Here is a 21,799-nt window from a genome sequence, read left to right on the forward strand (position 1 = left end):
CAACCACTTCTAAACAAGCCCTTTCGACTGATGACTTCAAACAAACCACTCCCTGCTTCCCTTTTGCGACATATTTAGGTCATATTCAGCACTTAAAAAAAAAAGAAAATGTGATAGTCAAAAGATTTACAATAGGAAGTACCCCATATATAGGGAACAGAAGTAGATTCCTAGAGAATTCTGTGTTCTTAGTTTGAGATCACCTCAATCAAATCTTTACAAAGTAAATTCAAAACAGTTTAAAGTACACAAAACAGAAATGATTTACAAGGGAAAAAAATATCTCCCAAGACTAATTACATTTGAGTTTTTCCTCTTAGCCAAAGACTCTGACTAGAAAAAACAAAAACAAACAAGAAATCGCTTTCCAAGACAAAGACAAAATGCAACATGGAAAAGGGAGTACGTATAAGGGGATAGAAGACTCGACAACAGTGACTTCACTCCCACCATAAGAGTTGGATTTTTTTTGGTTTTTTAAAAAAAGGGTTTTACGGCGGTTGCAACACATTTAGATCATATCAGAGCGAGTAAAAACAAATAAAATTGGATAGCCAAAACATTCTAGACTTACAATTAAAGCACCTAAGAAAAAGTAAGACAAAGGTGAGTTGGTTCAAATAGATAACAGATATATATATTCCAAGAGCATACCATCAATGTTCTTAGTTTGAGATCACCTCAAAGTCTCATCCAGACACAAACACAGGACCTCACAAAGAGGAATACGCTAAAATGTTTACAAAAAATATTCCCAAAAATATTTTTAAAAAACAAATAAATAAAAATAACAGTACACAAGTGAAATGATTTACAATTTGTTTGTTTGTTTGTTTTTAAGGGTTTTACGGTGCTTGCAACACATTTAGGTTATATCAGCGCCAGTAAAAAGGAAGAAAATGGAATAGTAAAAAGTTCTAGAATTACAATTAAAGCATCCAAGAAAAAGTAAGACAAAGAGGAACTGGGCACAAATAGGGATCAGATGTAGATTCCAAGAGCATACCATCAATGTACTTAGTTTAAGATCACCTATAAGTCTCATCTGGACACAAGCACGGCCCCCTACTAAGAGGAATACACTCAAATGCTTACAATAAAAATTATAACAAAGATAATAATACATAACAGAGAGATGATTTACAACGAAAAAAATATCATCTCCCAAAACAATAACTATGCATTTGACTGTTTCCTTCCCAGCCAGGACCCCGACCAGGACCAGGACAAAACCAAGCAATCTTATTCCAAGACAAAGACAGAATGCAAGTTGGAAACCAGATATAGGGGGATAGAAGACGCAACAAGTACCTCCCTGCCCACTATGGGAGGATTTACAATTTAAAAATATCGCCCACGACTAATATTATACATTTGACAGGGCTCTGACTTAAGCAAATCCAAGAAATCATTCCAAGACAAAGTCAACCTGGAAAAGGGAATATAGGGGGATAGAAGACAACAGCAACAGTGACCTCACCGCCCACCATAAGAGGTCAAAAGTCCATACTCAATTTTATTTCTTAAAAGTGTCTTAACAAATTAGAAGTATTGAATCAAACAAAGCAGATTCGTCAATGAAAATAAGTCAAAACAAATTTAGTTTTTCCCCTCTTCTGGCAATCAATATTGACAGAAAATAAAGTTCATTTATTTTGCAAAGATAATGTCATGTTTGACTAATACTAATACAAGAAGCATGACTAATTTCACCTCATACAAGTGGCACTCTAATTACTTCTAGCTTCTAAGGCTTTACAATTTGGGACCAAACGTGATAAATGGCATTATGTTGTGGTGAAACTCTTGCTTAAAATTGATTTTAATTTCAACTTCTTTTGAGTTTAAATTAATGCCTTTTATAGGAGAGTCGAGTTCTTTTTGGTTGATTTTTAAAAAAATCCAAAACTTCATATTCCTTAATTATTCTTATTTAGTCTTTAATCCTCTTGCTGCCAGGGCCGATTTTAAGTCGACTTAATGCATGACTTTTAAGGATATGACTGTCATTTCTATCCCTTTCAGCGAGAGATTAGAAAACGATGAGACTCTAGCTTCTGAAGTCACATTGCAGATACTAATCTCTTGCAGAAAGCAATCAAAGCAACAGTCTTATCCTGACAAAATTGTTTTTTTTTTTTTTTTAATAAGTGAAATCAGCCCTGTCACCTCTAGGGTTAAATTCAATTTTCTTCATCTAGTACATTCCAACATAATCCCAGATTGACCACTTTCAGTCGTATTTATTATTTCCACCAGCATGTTTATTTCCGGTACATGGGGCAAGCAACAATTCAAGAATAAATTGATATGAAAAAAAAAGTGGTATTGAAATTTGTTGATTGGATTTGTCACTTACACATATGCCTTCAAGAGACAAATACAAATAAAGAATACATACATACATACATACATACATACATACATACATACATACATACATACATACATACATACATACATACATACATACATACATAAAAACATACATACATACATACATACATACATGCATGCATGCATGCATGCATACATACATACATACATACATACATACATACATACATACATACATATCAAAATTGTTTATTTCAGGAAATATACATGATAATGTAACAAGGGTAACATATTCATTGACATAATACCATTTCCTAAAATAATGTACAATGTATAGAGCTGGAGTATTAATTTGAACAGTGAAGTTTCAGACTCTGCCACAGAATGTCTCAGAGGTAATAATGATATTAGTGTTGATGACGATGATAATGATGATGATGATGATGATGACGATGATGAAGATGTAATAAGGCGATAGGTCGCCAGTCGTCGGCGTTGTCCTTGTTCCCATTCTTTTTTGGTACCAGTGTTATGATACTGTGTTTCCAGTCTGGGGGGACTTTTTGATATTTCAAACAGGTGTTAAAGATGGCCGTAAAAATTGGTGCCAGTTTGTTTATATCTTGTTTTATATATTTATAGGTGACACCGTCTGCCCCGGGGGACTTTTCATTAGGTAATTTTCTAACACAGCTTGTGAGTTCGTCGATTGTAAACTCACTTGTTGACGGTGTCCATGTGGGAGGGGGGACAGTGACATCATCGGACCAGGGTGTGTCACTAATGTTTATATTGTTTCGTTGACATTTTTCTCTATAGGCAGTCTCTACTGTGTTGATATCTATCTCACAACTTGAGTGTGTTTGTTTACATCCGTTTCCAATAATATCAATAGCTCCTCGTTGGTGGTTTACGAACATTGCTGTGAGTTCTTGTCATGTCACCTCTCTTTCCTCCTGTGCTCTTGGTGTGTACATACATACATACATACATACATACATACATACATACATACATACATACATACATACATACATACATACTATCTTACTAACTTACTATACGAAATTATTTTGTCACCACAGGGAGATGGAATAATGTAGTTGTTTGCTATACCATACTATTACTATTATTATTATCAAAAAGGTGGCATCGGAAAACAAGATATTTGTTTATCAATACAATACAATGAAATAAAATTATGTAATTTTATTTGTATCAGGTGACAGAAAATGTATAAAGAAAAAAAAACCCAACGGGAAATGAAAAGATGTTTTGTTTGTTTTAAGGGTTTTACGGCGCTTGCATCACATTTAGGTCATATCTTCACCAGTAAAAAGGAAGAAAATGGGATAGCTAAAAGTTATAGATTTACAATTAAAGTACCTAAGTAAAAGTAAGACAAATGGGAATTAGTTGAAATAGGGAACAGATGTAGATTCCAAGAGCACACTATCTGTGTACTTATTTTGAGATCACCTGAATGTCTCATCTTGACACAAGCCAAGGTCCCCACTAAGAGGAACACACTCAAATGTTTGCAAATCAAACATATTAAAAAAAAAAAATACAGTGCATAACAGAGAGATGGTTTACATTCAAAAAAATATATATCATCTCCCAAAACTAGAACTATACATTTGACTGTTTTCTCCCAGCCAGGACCAGGTCAAAAACCAAGTAACCTTATTCCAAAGAAAAGGCTGATGGTTCATAACGCATGTCACAGGTTTAGAATTCAGAGTATGCAACGTTTTTTTTTTGGTTTTTTTTTTTCGGTCTTAGGTATTTTTCTTCTGAGAAAAGTGAGACAAAAGGCAATCGTTTACAAGAGTCGATCCCAACTGCAATCTACCCCTGTGTCCGTCTTAAGGCTATAATATAAAGTCTCAACACCACTCGGAAAAAAATGTTTACACTTGGTACCTGCCTCCCTCAAGACTTCATCAAAGACTTGAGATAAATTACGGATCAGTTGTAATTAGGCACTAGTGTAAGATAGAGGTCTGAAAAAGTGTGTATGGAACTGTGCCAGACAAAGCAAGAAAGAAAAATATTTGTATCATACTGTATCATACACACCTTTTCATATCTTAAAATGCCTGGGTAAAACCAAGTTGCTCAATTCTATGACAAGGAAAGAAAGCCACATGATAGAAACGACAAGAGATTAGTGTAGGGAGATAGAAGACCTCACTAGTGGTTTTCACAAACTGACCATGACATATAAATTCAAGGAAATTTCAATGCATTCATCAACAAACGAGCTAGAACAACAACAGTTTAATTTGGAGACCAAATAATATTGATTTCCGAAATCTAAAACTGTATGACAACTACTGCCAGGCATGCCATGTGGACTTGTTTTTTGTTTTTAAGGGTTTTACGGCGCTTGCAACACATTTAGGTTATATCAGCGCCAGTAAAAAGGAAGAATATGGGATAGTAAAAAGTTCTAGAATTACAATTAAAGCACCCAAGAAAAAGTAAGACAAAGGGGAACTGAGAACAAATAGGGATCAGATGTAGATTCCAAGAGCATACCACCAATGTACTTAGTTTGAAATCACCTATAAGTCTCATCCAGACACAAGCACAAAATCCAACAAAGAGGAATACACTCAAATGCTTACATTATACATTCAAAATGAAAATAATAATACATAACAGAGAGATGACTTACAAGGAAAAAAAATATCATCTCCCAAAACAATAACTATGCATTTGACTGTTTCCCTCCCAGCTAGGACTCCGGCCAGAGCCAGGACAAAACCAAGTAATCTCATTCCAAGACAAAGACAGAAAGCATGTTGGAAAACAGATATAAGGGGATAGAAGACACAGTATGTACCTCCCTGCCCGCTATGGGAGGTCAGGAACCCCACCCAGCCATGTGGACTTCTTTTATTGTGATCTGCTGGTTGCCAACAGTATCATTGCAATCATAAAGTGGTCTTCATCTTATCATCAACAACTGAAGTCAATTTTTACAACTTAGGAGCTTGGGCCTTCTTTTTTTTTTCACCCCACCCCACAGTTCATATAATATACCAGTTTTATTCGTTTTTGTTTATCTTTTTTTTAAATATGGGTTTTATGATGCTTGCAACACTTAGGTCATTTCAGCGCAAATAAAAAGAAAGATGATGTAGAGGAAATGTATATATAAATATAATATTAAGCTTAACACACTAAATAAAAAGTAAGACAAGTTTTATTCACCCTGTATATAAGGACAACTTAATGCCACAAAATAATACTATAGAAATAATTTTACACTCCAACAGACTCTTGACGGGCAAGATTTTAGCGATAAAAAACTTTGTGTGGAACATAATATGTTTTAAGTATTCATCAAATAAGAGAACATAACAGAAACCCGCTTCAAAATTGATATGTGAAGAGGTCATCTAGCATCATAAGTTTGAGAAATCCGCAATTAATGTCCACATCATTGTTTTTGCTAGTATTTATTTTATTGGCCTAGGTAAAGGTAAAAAAAGGGCAATTAGAAGACCATAAACTAATCAGTGAATGCATTACCTTTAGATGGCAAGAGCTTAAGAAAAAAGGACGAGGCTATATCTATTTTTAGAGGCTTTATAACATTTCAACCATTGTTAGGTCATTTGGAATTGAATATGATGGAATAGTTAAGTTTATAAATGGTTTCCTCCAAATCATAACAGATCCAGCGGCGCCTAAATCACTGCCACTGGGACAGAGTGGGCTGAGTAAATCTCAAATATACACAAGACAGATATTCATTTTCTTGCTTGTGAAGCACACACATTCTACCACGGAGCAGTCAGGATCTGAAGCCTCACATAAATATCCATACCAAATCCTCAGGGAAGACAGTCAAATGGTCTCTCATTAGAAATGACAAACAAAAGTAAAAAAAAACAAAACAAAAAAAAAAACAAAAAAAAAAAACAACAAACCTCTCCAACTTACAATCAACTGACTCTTCAACTTATAATTAAACAATCACGATAGAGTATCACCTTCATGGCTATGGATTCTAAGCAAAATAAAGATCTTACATTCCAGGGTAAGGTCAAGGAGCCACATAGAAATAGAATACATTGAACGATAGAAAAGACCCTATCACTTGTCTTACTGTAAAATGTTTTGTTTTATATCACTGTAAAGCGCTCAGAGCCTGTGACAACGGGGTGAAGCACTATGTAAATGCCATTTATTATTATTTTTACTAACCCCACTGCCACAAGTAAAAAAAGTGGCTGATTCAAAGAAAGTGTAAAGGCCAGGAACTGTCTGACCCTGTGACAAGCTGGAGACCACAACAAAACCCAAAAACCCATCTCCCCAATCTAATTCTATACATTTGACTTGTTTCCCTCTTAGTCAAGGACTCCGGTCAGACCCAGGACAAAAATAGATATCTCATTCCAAGACAAAGGCAGAAAGCAACCTGGATAAAGAAAATAGACATAAAGGGATTGAACAGTGACCTCCCCACCATAGGAGGTTAAAAGACCCCATCCTTAGTCTAGACTGGTTATGTTCAAATCATCTCATTCTAAGAAAAAGGTAGAAAGTGGCATTGAACACCATGTAGAAAGAGAATTGAAGAACCCATCAGGGTCCCCACCAACCATATAAAAGAGTTTACGTCATACAATTGATCATACAAATGTTGAATAATTTGTTTTATTGTTTTTATGGGTTTTACAGAGCTTGCAACACTTTTAGATCATTTCAGCACCAGGAAAAAGGAAACTGACGAGGAAAATGTTTGTCTTGGTTTTTAAGGGTTTTACAGCGCTTGCAACACAATGAGGTCATATCAGCACCAATAAAAGGAAGAACATGGGATAGTAAAAGTTCTAGAATTACGATTAAAGCACCCAAGAAAAGGTAAGACAAAGGGGAACTGGTTCAAATAGGAAACAGCTGTAGATTCCAAGAGCACACTATCGAAGTACTTAATTTGAGATCACACTAAAAGTCTCATCCAGACACAAGCACATGTCCCTACTAAGAGGAATACACTCAAATGTCTACAAATCATATATAATATGTAAACAAAACATAATACGGTGCATAACAGAGATGATTTACAAGGAAAAAAATATCATCTCCCAAAACTACCTATACATTTGACTGATTCCCTCTCATCACCAATTACCAGGACAAAACCAAGTAATCTCATTCCAAGACAAAGACAGAAAGCAAGTTGGAAAACAGATATACGGGGATAGAAGACACAGTAAGTACCTCCCTGCCCACTTTGGGAGGCCAGGAACCCCACCCAGGATGAGGGAAAGGTTCTAGATCTAAAGTTAAAGCACTAAAGAAAACATTAGCAAAAGTGGACTGGCTCAAATAAGGAACAGAAGATTCCATTAGCAAATTCATCAAAGTGCCTTTTATGACATCACCGAAAAGTCTGGTCCACACAACTTAAGCAAAAGATCCCGTTGTGAAAGAGAATCAACAAATGGTTTAAAATATAGATTCAAAACTGAAAACGAAAATAGTACATAACAGAGAGATGATTTACAAGGAGAAAATTATCATCTCTCAAAAACAGTAACCATGCATTCAACTGTCTTCCTCCCAGGAAGAAACTGAGCAATGCTAAATCAGAATAAAGACGAGAGAAATGTGGAAAGGGAAAACAAATAAAGGGGATAGAAGACATAGTAATAGTGACCACCCACTTCGAGAAGTCAAAAGTCCCACCCAGAAATTTTGACTACAAGTCTTTTGAGATGCAAATTTATAAATCTTTGTTGTTGACTGTGTTCACTTTTATTTTATAAAGTTCAATGAACGCCTACATTGGATATTGTTTCAACTGAACACAAGGAATGAAAAAAGCAAAAAGTTTTCTGTGACAATGTACAGAATTAAGAAATATGATAAAAATAATTTATAATCTAATGAGGGATAAATAATAAAAAATAACAATAATAATGATAATAATAACAATAATAATTTTATAGAGGGTATTTATTCTTAAAAAAAAAACAATTTCACTAAGAGAATCTTATTTATTTCTGACCAGCAGATAAATGGATGAATCTAAATCCATTTTAAATGAATTAAAATATAATAATTTAAAAACCACGAGGAAAGCTCACAATCAACAAATAAAAATCGATTAATGAGAATAAATCAACATTGCTACAAATTTCTTGACAAAAATGTAAAAAAAATCAACTACAAAATTCACATATTATACGAGTGAGATGATATGTGTGAGCAATGATCACAGTCAACAATTAAGTCATGTCTTGCTTTTGGGAGGAAAAAAAAATAATCTTAAAAACTACCAGCAGTTATCAAAGGGTAAAAATTCAAGAGCTCAATGAGAATACTGGCAAAATCTCTTTCTGCATCTTTAAATAAAATCAAAGACAGTTGTCAATGCCGTGATGGGGGAATTTGTTTTTGTTTGTTTTGTTTTTAAGGGTTTTACGGCGCTTGCAACACATTAAGGTCATATCAGCGACAGTAAAAAGGAAGAAAATGGGATAGTCAAAAGTTCTAGAATTACAATTAAAGCACCCAAGAAAAGGTAAGACAAAGGGGAATTTGCTCAAATAGGAAACAGATGTAGATTCCAAGAGCACACTATCAAAGTACTTAGCTTGAGATCACCTAAAAGTCTCATCCACACACAAGCCCAGGTCCCAACTAAGAAGAGGGATACACTCAAATGTTTAAAAATCATATATAATATTTAAACAAAACAATACAGTGCATAACAGGGAGATGATTTACAAGGAAAAAAATATCATCAACTATACATTTGACTGCTAGGGTATCCAGCCAGGGCCAGGAAAAAACCAAGTAATCTCATTCCAAGACAAAGACAGAAAGCATGTTGGAAAATAGACATAGGGGGATAGAAGACACGGTATGTACCTCCCTGCCCACTATGGGAGGTCAGGAACCCCACCCAGATGGGGGAATTTAATCTCATTTCTTTCTGGACTGTTTGTTTGTTTTGTTTTTAAGGGTTTTACGGCACTTGCAACACATTTAGGTCATATCAGCGTCAATAAAAATGGAGGATATGGGATAGTAAAATGTTGTAGAATTACATTTAAAGCACCCAAGAAAAGGTAAGACAAAGGGGAATGGTACAAATAGGGAATTGGTGTAGTTTCCAAAAGCATACCATCGATGTACTTAGTTTGAGATCTCCTAAAAGTCTCATCCAGACACAAGCACAGATCCCCATTAAGAGGAATACACTCAAATGATTACACTATAAATTCAAAACAACAAATATAATAATACATAACAGAGAGATGATTCACAAGGAAAATAAATATCATCTCCCAAAATACTAACTATACATTTGACTGTTTCCCTCTCAGCCAGGGTATCCGGCCAGGGCCAGGACAAAACCAAGTAATCTTATTCCAAGACAAAGACAGAAAGCAAGTTGGAAAACAGATGTAGGGGGATAGAAGACACATTAAGTACCTCCCGGCCCACTATGGGAGGTTGGCAACCCCATCCAGCTTTCTGGACTGATTCTTATTTCCCAAGAGAGGAGAGAAAAAAGAAAAGCACTAGGCGCCTCTTGCCAACGTGAATCATAATAGAGCTCATCCCTTGTCTAAATGACTGATCACAGATAAATTACAAACACTGTCAAAGATTATATGTTATGGTGTTGCTATTGGCTTGGGACCCCTTGCAAAGTGCTTTCACCACATATAGCAGATACTGCTCTAGATAAAAGCGAGTTAATCAACCCTTGAGTCACCCACATCCAAATGAGCAAACCGTGGTGAGTTGGTGAGCTTGTCAAAAGAAAACAATGAATGCCTTACGTGGGGTTCAAATCTGCTTCAACCCGTTTAGAAGACCAAGTCATATCCAGTTGGGCAACAAAAGCCCACCCCTGAAAAAATGTTTACTCTGTAAATTGGGCAACAACAGCCCTCCCCTGCATAAATGTTTATCTATGTAAGTTGGGCAACAAAAGCCCTCCCCTGCAAAAATATCTATGTAAATTGGGCAACAAAAGCCCTCCCCTGCATAAATGTTTATCTCTGTAAATTGGGCAACAAAAGCCCTCCCCTGCATAAATGTTTATCTATATAAATTGGGCAACAAAAGCCCTCCCCTGCAAAAATGTTTATCTATGTAAATATTAATGAGAGCTACTGACTCAATTATCAAACAGGTACTCTAGAAAATAAAATGGCCACATCTTATCCTTTCTTAAAAAAATATAGCATTGTGGAGAACATTGTGCTTATTTGAGTCAATAAAAAAATTGATACGGCGCACAACTCTACTGAAAGATTTGAAAATTAGAAATGTATTTTTTACAGATAGATAAACAGATAACTTGATTTCCTTTTATAATTTAAAGTCAGTTTGAAAGTTCGTTGAGTCAAACAGATAATATCATAAAATATGTACCGACGACACTTGGCTCCCAAAATCAACTAATTTTGACACTGTAAAAAGTTGTCAATTTGCGTCATCTATTTATGACATCAAGTATTATTATTACTTCCGTTGTGTTGTTGATTTAGCGGTGATCAGTTTTGTTATGATATGTGTGTGTGTGTGTTGTGTGTGGTGTATACATGTGTGTGTGTGTGTTGGCATTTTTCAGCAAATCGTGGCATTCATAGTGATATTATTCACTTGATCACATGAAGGTATTTCAGTCGCCATTTTGATTCTTTTTTTACTATTAGGGTTAGCTCGAGAGGTTAGTCATAAGTGTTATTAAAGGTGCTAGGGTGTTTGTTTTACCATAAGTTAAGTAAAGGGGAGACATTCCGAAAGCTCCTACATCCCCAGTATTCTTTAAATTTGTATTTTCACCGTTGATATTTTGTCAGGCATTTATTTATTCAGTTTGTCATATAGAAGTATTTAAAAAACTCTAGAACAAACCTTGATAGATTTGTGAAAGTTTAAAATTTCCTAATTTGACCATTGATTTGATTTTCGGCCGCCATTGTGATTTGTTAAGTATTGAAAGGTAGTGCAAAGCAGTCCGAGAGCTGTTTTTTTCTATTAGGTTAGTTCGAGAGGTTAGTCATAAGTGTTATTAAAGGTGCTAGGGTGTTTGTTTTTCCATAAGTTAAGTAAAGGGGAGACATTCCGAAAGCTCCTACATCCCCAGTATTCTTTAAATTTGTATTTTCACCTTTGATCTTTTGTCAGCACGGTGGTAGAACAGCACATTCAACGTTCAAAATTCCAATTCCAATAACGGATAACAGCACCTGTAGCATCAGTCGCCAATCAGACACAGCTAAGTTACTAAAGAGTAGTTCTCTCATAATTTGGGGTGAAGCACCTAGGATGGACAGGCGTGTGTTTGAATGTGTGAGCAGAACATTTTGTGACATAACAGGCAGTTCAAAACCTTTTGGGGGCAAAGTGGTTGTACTTGGATGGGATTTTCGGCAAATTCTACCTGTTGTTAACAAAGGAAGTGAAGCCGATATATTAAGTGTCACACTTAATTAACAAGTCAATTATTTGGAATTTTGTCACCATTTTTCACCTGAACAAGAACATGAGGGTTACTGATGACAATAACTGTTTTGCAAATTGGCTTCTCCGCATCGAAAATGGTACAGAGCCGGTTTTCAGCGAAATAGGAAAGTATTCTGTTAAATTACCTACAGCGCTATGCCTTCCTGAAAATGACCCAGAATGCTTGATAAATGCTGTATACAATGATTTGAATCTGAACTTTGCGGATGAACGTTATCTATCAGAGAGAGCAATTTTGACTACAACCCATGAAAATGTTGACAAAATAAATGCAGCCGTTCTGTCCAGGTTGACCTCATCAACTGAACAAATTTACCGCAGTGCTGATTCCATTCAAAGTGACTCTGACATCAACTTATACCCAATTGAACTCTTGAACGAACTTACACCTCCCGGACTTCCTCCACATGCATTACATTTGAAAGCCAACACGTCAGTCATGCTGCTTAGAAATATGAGTCCTAAATCAGGCCTCCTAAATGGCACCCGTTTGTTAATAATTAAATTAGGTTCAAAAGTATTAGAAGCCAAGATAATTACCAGTAGTAGAGCTGGCGACATAGTGTTTATCCCTAGAATCAATCTGACGACAACAACTGATTCAGGCTTACCATTTATTATAAATAGAAGACAGTTTCCAGTAAAATTGTCATATGCAATGACAATTAACAAGTCTCAGGGGCAGACATTAAGCAAGGTGGGGATTTTCTTACCACAACCGGTATTCACACACGGACAACTGTATGTTGCTGTGTCACGGGTCAGAGGCTATAGTGGCTTACACTTCATGTTGGGCCACACAGAAAAATCAACCAAATATATACCAAATTACACAGACAACGTTGTTTACCAATCTGCCCTCATTAAACGATGGTGAGTACAGTATCGAATGAAAATGGTTCTTTCCCCAGTAGTGTTAAAAATTTGTTCGTTTTTTTTTGTTTTTTAAAAAAATAAATGAAATGAGCAGATTGGGACTCAGGGTTGATACAAAGCAATTTACATTATTTAGATAATGTTAATGGGAAACCATTTAAAACACGAGAGTCCAAATGTGTGAGACTAGAATATCAACAAGCAGCACCTATATGAAGTTGGTATGACATTTGTTAGATCATAAAAATTACAATTGTACACAATTTATCAAAGTTAATAAGTAAAAGAGTAAATGTTATATACACTTTGGCTCACAATGAACTACTAAACTGGTTTTGAACAAATATATGAAAATCAATCTCTAGATTTACTTTAAAATGTAAATTTTAGTCCATAATCTTGACGAAAGTAAAATGAACAAATCGAGTTGACATAAAACATTATGAGACAATAAATACAATTTGAAATCATATATGCAGAGTAACAAATGTGACCCATCATCTGAAAACAGTATTATGTCAATATGAACTAGGAGCCAAATGGTGATTTTAAAATTAATATGACTAGAAAATTGAGATTTTTTTTTCGTCATTTCAAAAGACTATATGTACTAACTTGAATAAAACATAAACTTAAATCAAATCTCATATTTTTGTCTATAAATTCAATTTTGAGCATATGATTGACTCTGAGATGTTTTACAGCTCATTCAACACTATGAGGTGATTTCAGGACCAGCAAAAAAGGAAAACGAAATAGAGGACACAAAAAAGGAAAACGGTATAGAGGAAAAGTTGTGGATCTGAAGTTAAAAAGCATACAAGAAAAGGAAGACCAAGGGAACTGGCTCAAATAGGGATTAGAAGATTCCAAGAGCGATCCACTGATGTGCCGAGTTTGACATCACCAAAAAGGCATGTCCAGGGACAAGCAACGAATACCACTAAGAAATGATACTCTCAAATGTTTCCAAATGCATACAAAAAAAAATAATTGTAATAGTACATAACAGGGAGATGATTTACAAGGAAAAAAACATCTCTCAAAAGAGGTACTATATACTTTACTCCCTTCCAGCTAAGGATTCCTGCCTGGACCAGGAAAATAAATGAGAAATTTCAATCTAGAATAAATAAAGAGAGCAACATGGAACAGGAAAACAGAAACGGGGGAGTAGAAGACAGAGCAAGCTGACTTCCTGTTCACCATGGGAGGTCAGAAGACCCCACACCCACACTCTTGACATAATATTGTTTTAAGGTAGTGGGTTCAAAATTACAATAAAAGATCTGGTTGAAGAAACTGTTTTATATTTAAGTACTGGCATCTGATGGCTACACTCACACTCACACAATGCATATTCTGCCATACTCTGAAAAAAATGCATAAATTTTATATTTCTTTTTTATTTTTATTTTTTTTTAGAGATGAGAGTCACTTTTAACAATTGATATTTCAAGGACAAGTTTTTTCAGGCCCAATTTTGTTTTTAATGTGCTTTTTTTCCAGAGTATTTCAGTATTTAAATATTTTCAATTAACCAATAATCTGTAAATTTTGAATCAAAGATATACAAACAATTTGGCAAAAATTACACGAGGCAACTGGACCCTATTAAACATTCCTTTTGACTTGTATCTAATCCAAAATATTGGGGGAATTTTTGGGTTAGTTTTTAGAAGTCTTACAGCGCTTAGACACATTTTAATCACTTCAGCACCCGAATAAAAGGAAGATAATAGGGAAAATTATGTTTTTGTTTTTCAGGGTTTTACGGCGCTTGCAACACATTTAGGTTATATCAGCGCCAGTAAAAAGGAAGAAAATGGGATAGTAAAAAGTTGTAGAATTACAATTAAAGCACCCAAGAAAAAGTAAGACAAAGGGGAACTGAGAACAAATAGGGATCAGATGCTTATTCCAAGAGCATACCACCAATGTACTTAGTTTGAAATCACCTACAAGTCTCATCCAGACACAAGCACAAATCCCAACAAAGAGGTACACACTCAAATGCCTACATTATACATTCAAAATAAAATAATAATACATAACAGATGATTTACAAGGAAAAAAATATCATCTCCCAAAACAATAACTATGCATTTGACTGTTTCCCTCCCAGCTAGGACTCAGGCCAGTGCCAGGACAAAACCAAGTAATCTCATTCCGAGAAAAAGACAGAAAGCATGTTGGAAAACAGATATAAGGTGATAGAAGAGACAGTGTGTAACTCCCTGCCCACTATGGGAGGTCAGGATCCCCACCCAGAAGGGAGAATTAAAATATAAGAGATTTTATATGAGCTGACAAACACCAAATAATGTGTGACAAAGGAGAATGGTTTAAATAGGGTCTGGAAGTAGAGCCCATGCACCATCCGTCCATGTCCAGTTTGAGTTTGAGACCAATAAAAAGTCCTATCAGACACAAGTCCAAAATTCCGATCAATAAGGATACACACAAATGCTAGTAAAATACAAATCAATAACAAAAACTATAATACTATGTAACAAAGTGATGGTAACAAAGAAAAAAAAATATCCATCAACTCAAAATGGTGTTATGTTGAGGTGACATAAATTCCAAAAAAGTCATTTTAAAGTTGAAAAGGTCATATATCAACTGTCCAAATTTAACTCACTCAACCTCAGCCCTCTACTTCCGGACTCTCCCAAAATATTGATTTTTGGTATTTAAACCCCCCCCCCCCCCCCAAAAAAAAAAAAAAACTCATTTACTCATTTAAAAAGAAAATTGCCATTACTAAGTTTTAGATGACTACAAATATCATGTAAATATTTTTTTTTAATGGTTTGAATAATATGATGAATTAATTTGTCTCAGAAAAATGTAAATACTGATGGGGTAAAAGTAACCATGGTCAAATACCGAGATAGTTGGTGTCAGGGTTAAGTGAGTTAAACCAAGTTTCATGATTATGACTATATATTCATTTTTTGTTTTGTTTTTTGGGGGTTGTAAGGCGTTTGTGAAACCATTAGATCATTTTAGCGCCAGTAAAAAGGAAGATATTGGGGAAAAGTTGTAGATCTGAAGCCTTTGGCACCAAAGAAAAATCAAGACAAATGAAACTGATTCAAATAGGGATCAAAAGATTCCATGAGAAATCCACCGATATGCCTAGACATTACTTAAAAGTCCTATCCAGACAAAAGCAAAAGATTACGCTATGAAGGATACCCTTAAATGTTTACATATTCAAATCTAATTACTATAAAAGTACATAACAGAGAGATGATTTACAGGGAGAAAAAAAAATAATTCTACATTTGGCCGTTTCCCTCCCAGCTAAGGATCCCCGCCAAATGCAGGAAAAACAAAACTGAGTAATCTCAATCCAGGTCAAAGACAGAGAGCACCAGGGAAAGGGAAAACAGATATGAGCGATAGAAGACACAGCAAGTGACTTCCCTGCCTGCCATGGGAGGTCAGAAGACCCTGATCCAGGTCTGTTAATTCAATTTCTAACATTTAATCCAACCATGACATAATACCATTTTAAAGCAGTGAGTCGCCATTGCCATCTCCAAATAAAAAAATTTAAAAAAACAAAAAGATACCATGCATTTGACTTTTCCCCTTGGCTATGGATCCAAGAACGAGGGCAGCAAACAATGTGGAAGAAGAAAACAAACATAGCAAGACACAGCAAGAGAATCCTACCCATTCCACCAGAGAAGGCAGAAAGAACTCTCCAAATATCTAATCAAAACATAGACATTATAATAATACACAGGTATTATAAAATGTAATTAATATATTATTCTTTTTTTCAGCGATTCAGGAATGTAAAATATCACAATACAAGGTAAAATAAATTGAAAGAAATGGATTTGCAACATCTCCATGAGCTTAACTTTCAAACAGACTTATAAACAGCAGTGTAATTAACATGAGTTCTAAATACTCTATACATAATCACTATGAACATGAGATCTATAAGCCTATATTATTTATATCTATAAGCCTATATTATTTATTCAAACATGTCAAAAATAAACCTACCACCCCCCCCCCCCCCCCCCCCCCAAGCAAACAAAAACATTTTTTGTAAATGTTATATGGCAAAAAAAAATTGGAACTTTAATGAATGTTGATATAAGCTTTGTCAATTTATCCACGCTGCACTGATAAGAATTAGAAAATAAAACAAATCAAAACAAAAAAAACCCAAACAAAACAACATAAAACAAACAGAAAAAAAATAAAAAATTAAAACCCTATATATTAAAAGAACCAATCATATCATTACCCAACATCTGTCAAGACTGAATAAATAATCCTTATATTAGTTTGGTTACCTTCACCATGATGTGATAAAGGGAAACAAGAAAAAAAAAAAAGAAGGCAGATAGAGCTGGACTTTGTCCCAGTTTCTGCGGCTTTTTACAACTATGCTTACTATACTTGGATAGCATGCTTGAATATCATAAAGTACTCTCAGAAAGCTCTAACAGACCCTGCAAGCCAGTCACTGGAAATGAAGTGAGTAGGAAAGTCCAGAAGACAACAGAGAATTAAAAAATAGCAGCGGCGATGGGGACTCAACCCGCGAACCTATGACAATTCCGCCTGGCCGGGGTCGTGGATAGCTCATACGATAGAGTCACGATCTCCGTGGGCATGCAGAGTTGTCATATCAGTAAGATCGCAGGTTCGAGCCCCCATCGCCGCTGCAAAGTTTTTATTCTCTGTTGTTTTCTGGCACTTTCCTTCTCACTTCCATTTCTTGTTATTATCAACATAAGTGCCTGCTCCACTGACTTTTCTGAATTAAAAAGCCAGTCACTGCTAGATGGACAAAGAAGTTGATTACCGTTTTGCTTGTGAGTCAGGTGCTCAATCAACTAAGTCAAAGTGACCTATGTGATTAATCTATCACTAGAAACAACACATAGCTTATACCCCATAACTATATAAGATATCAAAAATAAATAAAAATCTAAAACCACTATAGAGGCACATGCAAACATCATCTCTATACTTTGGTTTCAATGTTTTGTGTGAAAATTACATGTTGCGCCGACTGTTGATTATTACTGGATGAAGAAGTCTGTTGTTCATTAAGCTGTTGTGGCAACTGCGTCATGTGTTGTTGTTGCTGCTGCTGCTGTGTCTGTTGCTGTGATGAGTGCTGTAGTTGTGCATACTGATGTTGTAAAGATGGTTGATATGGCACATTTGTTATAGCCAGAGGCTGTTGTCTCTCTATTTTGCGTCTTTCTAACTCGCGGTTAAGAGCTATGCGGTATCTCTCATAGCTCATGACTATATGTTCTAAATCTTGCTTGTAGAGTCGAATCATCAAAGCAGCAAAATTTTCAAGTTGATCTAGTTTGAATAGTTCCCACTGTAAAAAGGAAAAGGACGTAAATATAGCATTTAATATTATATAAAACAATTTAAACATATATTACAATGGCTTTGACTTTGGAGTCATTTGAATAAGATAATTTTTGAAGAGGAGATCTCTCTCTCTCTCTCTTTCTATCTCTTCTTAGAGGCCCAGTGGCGACTTTTCGGCCATGTACTAAGGAGATACAAGAAAATACCTGCCAAAATATAGCCATAAATGCACATTTCACAATGTTTGGACTGGGTAAATAAAAAGGATGACCAGCAACGAAAAATCACACTGTGCCAAGCAACCACCTCAAACATATCCAAAGTCAGTATGAAATAGACCTTCTGTCTCTAAGATATATGTGAGAAGACCATAAAAGGTGGAGGGATTTCACACAAAGGATAGAAGAGGTGGCTGAAGTCTCCCTGTCATATGACCAGGAGACGAAAGGCACTAAGTCAAGTCAAGTAAAAACAATAATTGTTTAGTGTTGCTGTTGACTAGGGACCAATTGTAAAACACTTTGAGCCTCTTTAATGGATGTTGCGTGATAGAAATACTCAAGGAACAAGTTAATATATTTGTCAAAAATCTGAACATGTTTCACAATAATAAAACACTAATGCTACGTAATCATAATAAGGATTGTAAGTGTGAATCAAATATACCTTCAATTTGTGATCATGTTCCTGGGGAGCCTTGGAGAATACGATTAACCACTCTGGAATTTCTGGTGATAATAAAAAAATAATACTATAAACCAAGTGAGACCAATGTTAGAAATATATTAATTTGGAGGTGAGTTTTACAGAATTTAGAGTCAAAAAAATATAAAAACATGACAAAATAATTGCTGCAAAAAAACTCCTCTTAAACCCCTTGATCCAATAGTTTTTGAAAGACATGGAGAAGTAATGTCTCCTAATTTCTGATGGGACAAAAAATGGATAGAAATGACTGTTCAAAAAGAGAAAGCAACAAAAGCTGAAGTTGCTTAAGTTGTTGGTTCATATAAATATGAGGCTGTGGCAAAAGGTCTTTTTTGTGACGCTCACTACAAAAATACTCCAATACTAAGTTATTTAGAAAAACATTTGCTTACATCCATTCACTGGGTTAAACAATGAAAAATAAACCAGAAACTGACAATCTAGCATCAAAATTATAGCAGTTATAGTACAGCTTTTTAAAGTTTCGAAAAAAATGTAGACAAAGGTGATACTCTATCCACACTTTTTAAACCTTTGAGAAAATAATTCTACTGTTCTATTGGAGCTAAATTGTCAATTCAACAAATAGAAACGGATGAAAAACGAATTTTTTCCTGAGTTTTTCGAAAGAGCTTATTATTGAAGTATTTTTATGGGAAACATCACGAAAGCAACCTTTTGGCACAGCTTCATTTTTACAGACATTTTACATAATAATAATAATAATAATAATAATAATAATAATAATAATAATAATAATAATATATTAACATGAAATTTAGTGTCTTGATTATAGGCTTATATAACAAAAACTTACAAAATACAAAATTGAAATCTAAAGAAAAAATGTCCTGAAAATCCTAATTTTGCAAAAGAAAAAAAGTATAAAATAGGAATAGTGGCAAGCCTGTTAATATTATGTCAAATGTTGAAGGAAATATGGTACCTTACATAATTCTGAATGTAAAAAAATATACCTGTGTTTAAGTAGGGATTGGCGGGTACAAGTTGTTTGTTCTGACGATATTCCAAATGTGGGGGAATCCTATCGGGGGGCAACCCTGCCTGTCCTCCTCCATATCCAAGCATTATGGATGGCTGGGACAAGATCACACTACAAGGGTGGTGGTACTGGGCTGTTCTTGTTATATGACTGAATGGACAAATCATATTCATGACAAATAGCAGCATTACACATCAAACATTAAAATTACTTCACCATGTTGAAAGAGTTTCTTGTATATCAGTCATTCAAAGTCTTAAGGACCATGGAGCGAGACTATTTGTTTCTATAGCGTTAAATGATAAGAGCAATTGCTTGCTAACCTTTTGATAGGGCGCCAGCCAATCGCAAAGTATTTTCCAACAGATCTATCAGACCCAGTTACCCAAAAATATCTTGATTGCATTTGGAGTTGATACCAGTCCCTTTTCTACATCATATTATAATTATAACTGTAACGCTCGAATTCAAATATTTATGGATTTACTCATAACCATGTGTTTTTCAATGGGTATGTAATGGAATTAAAGGAAAAATACCATCAAATTCAATTCTTTAATAACCAAGAAATGTGTTTAACAGTTTGTGATAAAAATAAATAAACAAATGGGCAAATGAATCAAATTTCATAAAGAGTGAAATCTGAAGAATTGTTAAGCATTTGCAAGAGAAAATTGATGTTACAAAAACTCACTTATAGTAATAAACTCCTCTTTCCTTTGACTCTATCCTCTCCCAATCTGTAGGTAGGGATTCCTTCTCCAGTGGGTGACTCCAGTGAGTGGCCTGTGTGTTGTGGTCTATGTAGTACTTGCGGCCTCTGACAGTCCAGTCTACAGACCAACCAGGGGGCAGAGGAAACTCATCTTGGGACGAATAACTCCCTGGTAGTGAAAGACAAGAAGCAATAGCCAGCAGATTTTTGGCCAATCAAAACGAAATTGTGACACACATTCATATTCGCTCTGACAAAAATAGCTGATTGTTACCAAACAAAAGAATAAATGAAGTTGACATCACTGTTACTCTTTGTTATTGTTTTTAGAACACCAGTTGTGTGATTAGTTCTCAATCAACTTTCTCTATCAGCCTATAAATGCTGAAATTGAAAGCAACACATAGTATTGTGTGTTGGTAACACTGATTTCGTGGGAGGAACCTAAGCATAACATCAACAGTAGTACCTGTGCAATTCGCTTAGTTTAGCAATCACTGCCATTGTTTACTAAATAATGACTATTAGGATTTCCAAGGGGTGTGGTCAAGATCCCTTCCACAACTACGAGTTAACTGTAATGGAAAGGCAGTTTGACAAAAGTCATCCAGTTATCTGAATGAGTTTGTTATAGAGATCATTGTAGTACAATTGTAGTATTTAAACTGACCAACAGTTATCATTCTCTGTTACTTAGAAGAAATTTATTCAATGTTTAAAAACTACTATGTCCCATCTCTTGAAGACTGCTCCTTAGCCTAAGACAACTACATGAGAAAAATAAACCATGCTTCCAATTTCAAAGTGCTTAAGGTTGTAAAGTATTTTCAAACTTTATTATCTTCAACAGAATTTATAAATAAACTGTACCCTACACTAAACATTTAGAACTAAAAAAATATAGTCTACCAATGCTCATTTATCATATATTTATTCAGCCAAGCTTACCTGATGAACTGACAGAGGTAGATGGCGTTGAAGAATTTTTTAAGTCTCTTAAATCTGATATCGGATCATTCCCGTACATTCCCTTCCCCAAAAGTTTTCCACCTGGATTTTGTTGAGCATAGTGGTTGCGTATTTCTTGATGATATTGTGCAATTTGAAAATTTTCCTCCAGTTGCTGTAAATTGTAGTAGTCAGGATTGACATTACCTAATCCATCTGAGGCTCCGCTGGCAGACGAGGAGGTGGTAATGGTACTGTTATTTGCCCCATTGGACGGAATTTGTCCTGTGTATTTATAGTAAGGCTGGTTTTCATTATTCTCTGTA

General features: G+C 35.1%; 1 protein-coding gene across 2 annotated transcripts in view; it reads right to left on the reverse strand.

Moving 5' to 3' along the window:
- Positions 1-1,598: 1,598 nt before the first annotated feature.
- LOC144962623 (uncharacterized) overlaps positions 1,599-21,799 on the reverse strand; it is a 30,082-nt gene continuing 9,881 nt past the window's right edge. For both annotated transcript variants that reach the window (XM_078895714.1, XM_078895715.1), the window contains exons 4-8: positions 21,474-21,794; positions 20,505-20,694; positions 19,785-19,960; positions 18,766-18,827; positions 1,599-18,103 (exon numbers count right to left, since the gene is read on the reverse strand). In XM_078895714.1, the coding sequence (XP_078751840.1) occupies positions 17,732-18,103; positions 18,766-18,827; positions 19,785-19,960; positions 20,505-20,694; positions 21,474-21,794 (1,121 nt within the window). In that variant the 3' untranslated portion in view covers positions 1,599-17,731. The remainder of the gene's footprint in view (positions 18,104-18,765; positions 18,828-19,784; positions 19,961-20,504; positions 20,695-21,473; positions 21,795-21,799) is intronic.

Source organism: Berghia stephanieae, chromosome 1, assembly GCF_034508935.2.
Source record: "Berghia stephanieae isolate SIO BIC M18660-M18661 chromosome 1, UCSD_Bste_1.3, whole genome shotgun sequence".
Lineage (NCBI taxonomy): Eukaryota > Metazoa > Mollusca > Gastropoda > Nudibranchia > Aeolidiidae > Berghia > Berghia stephanieae.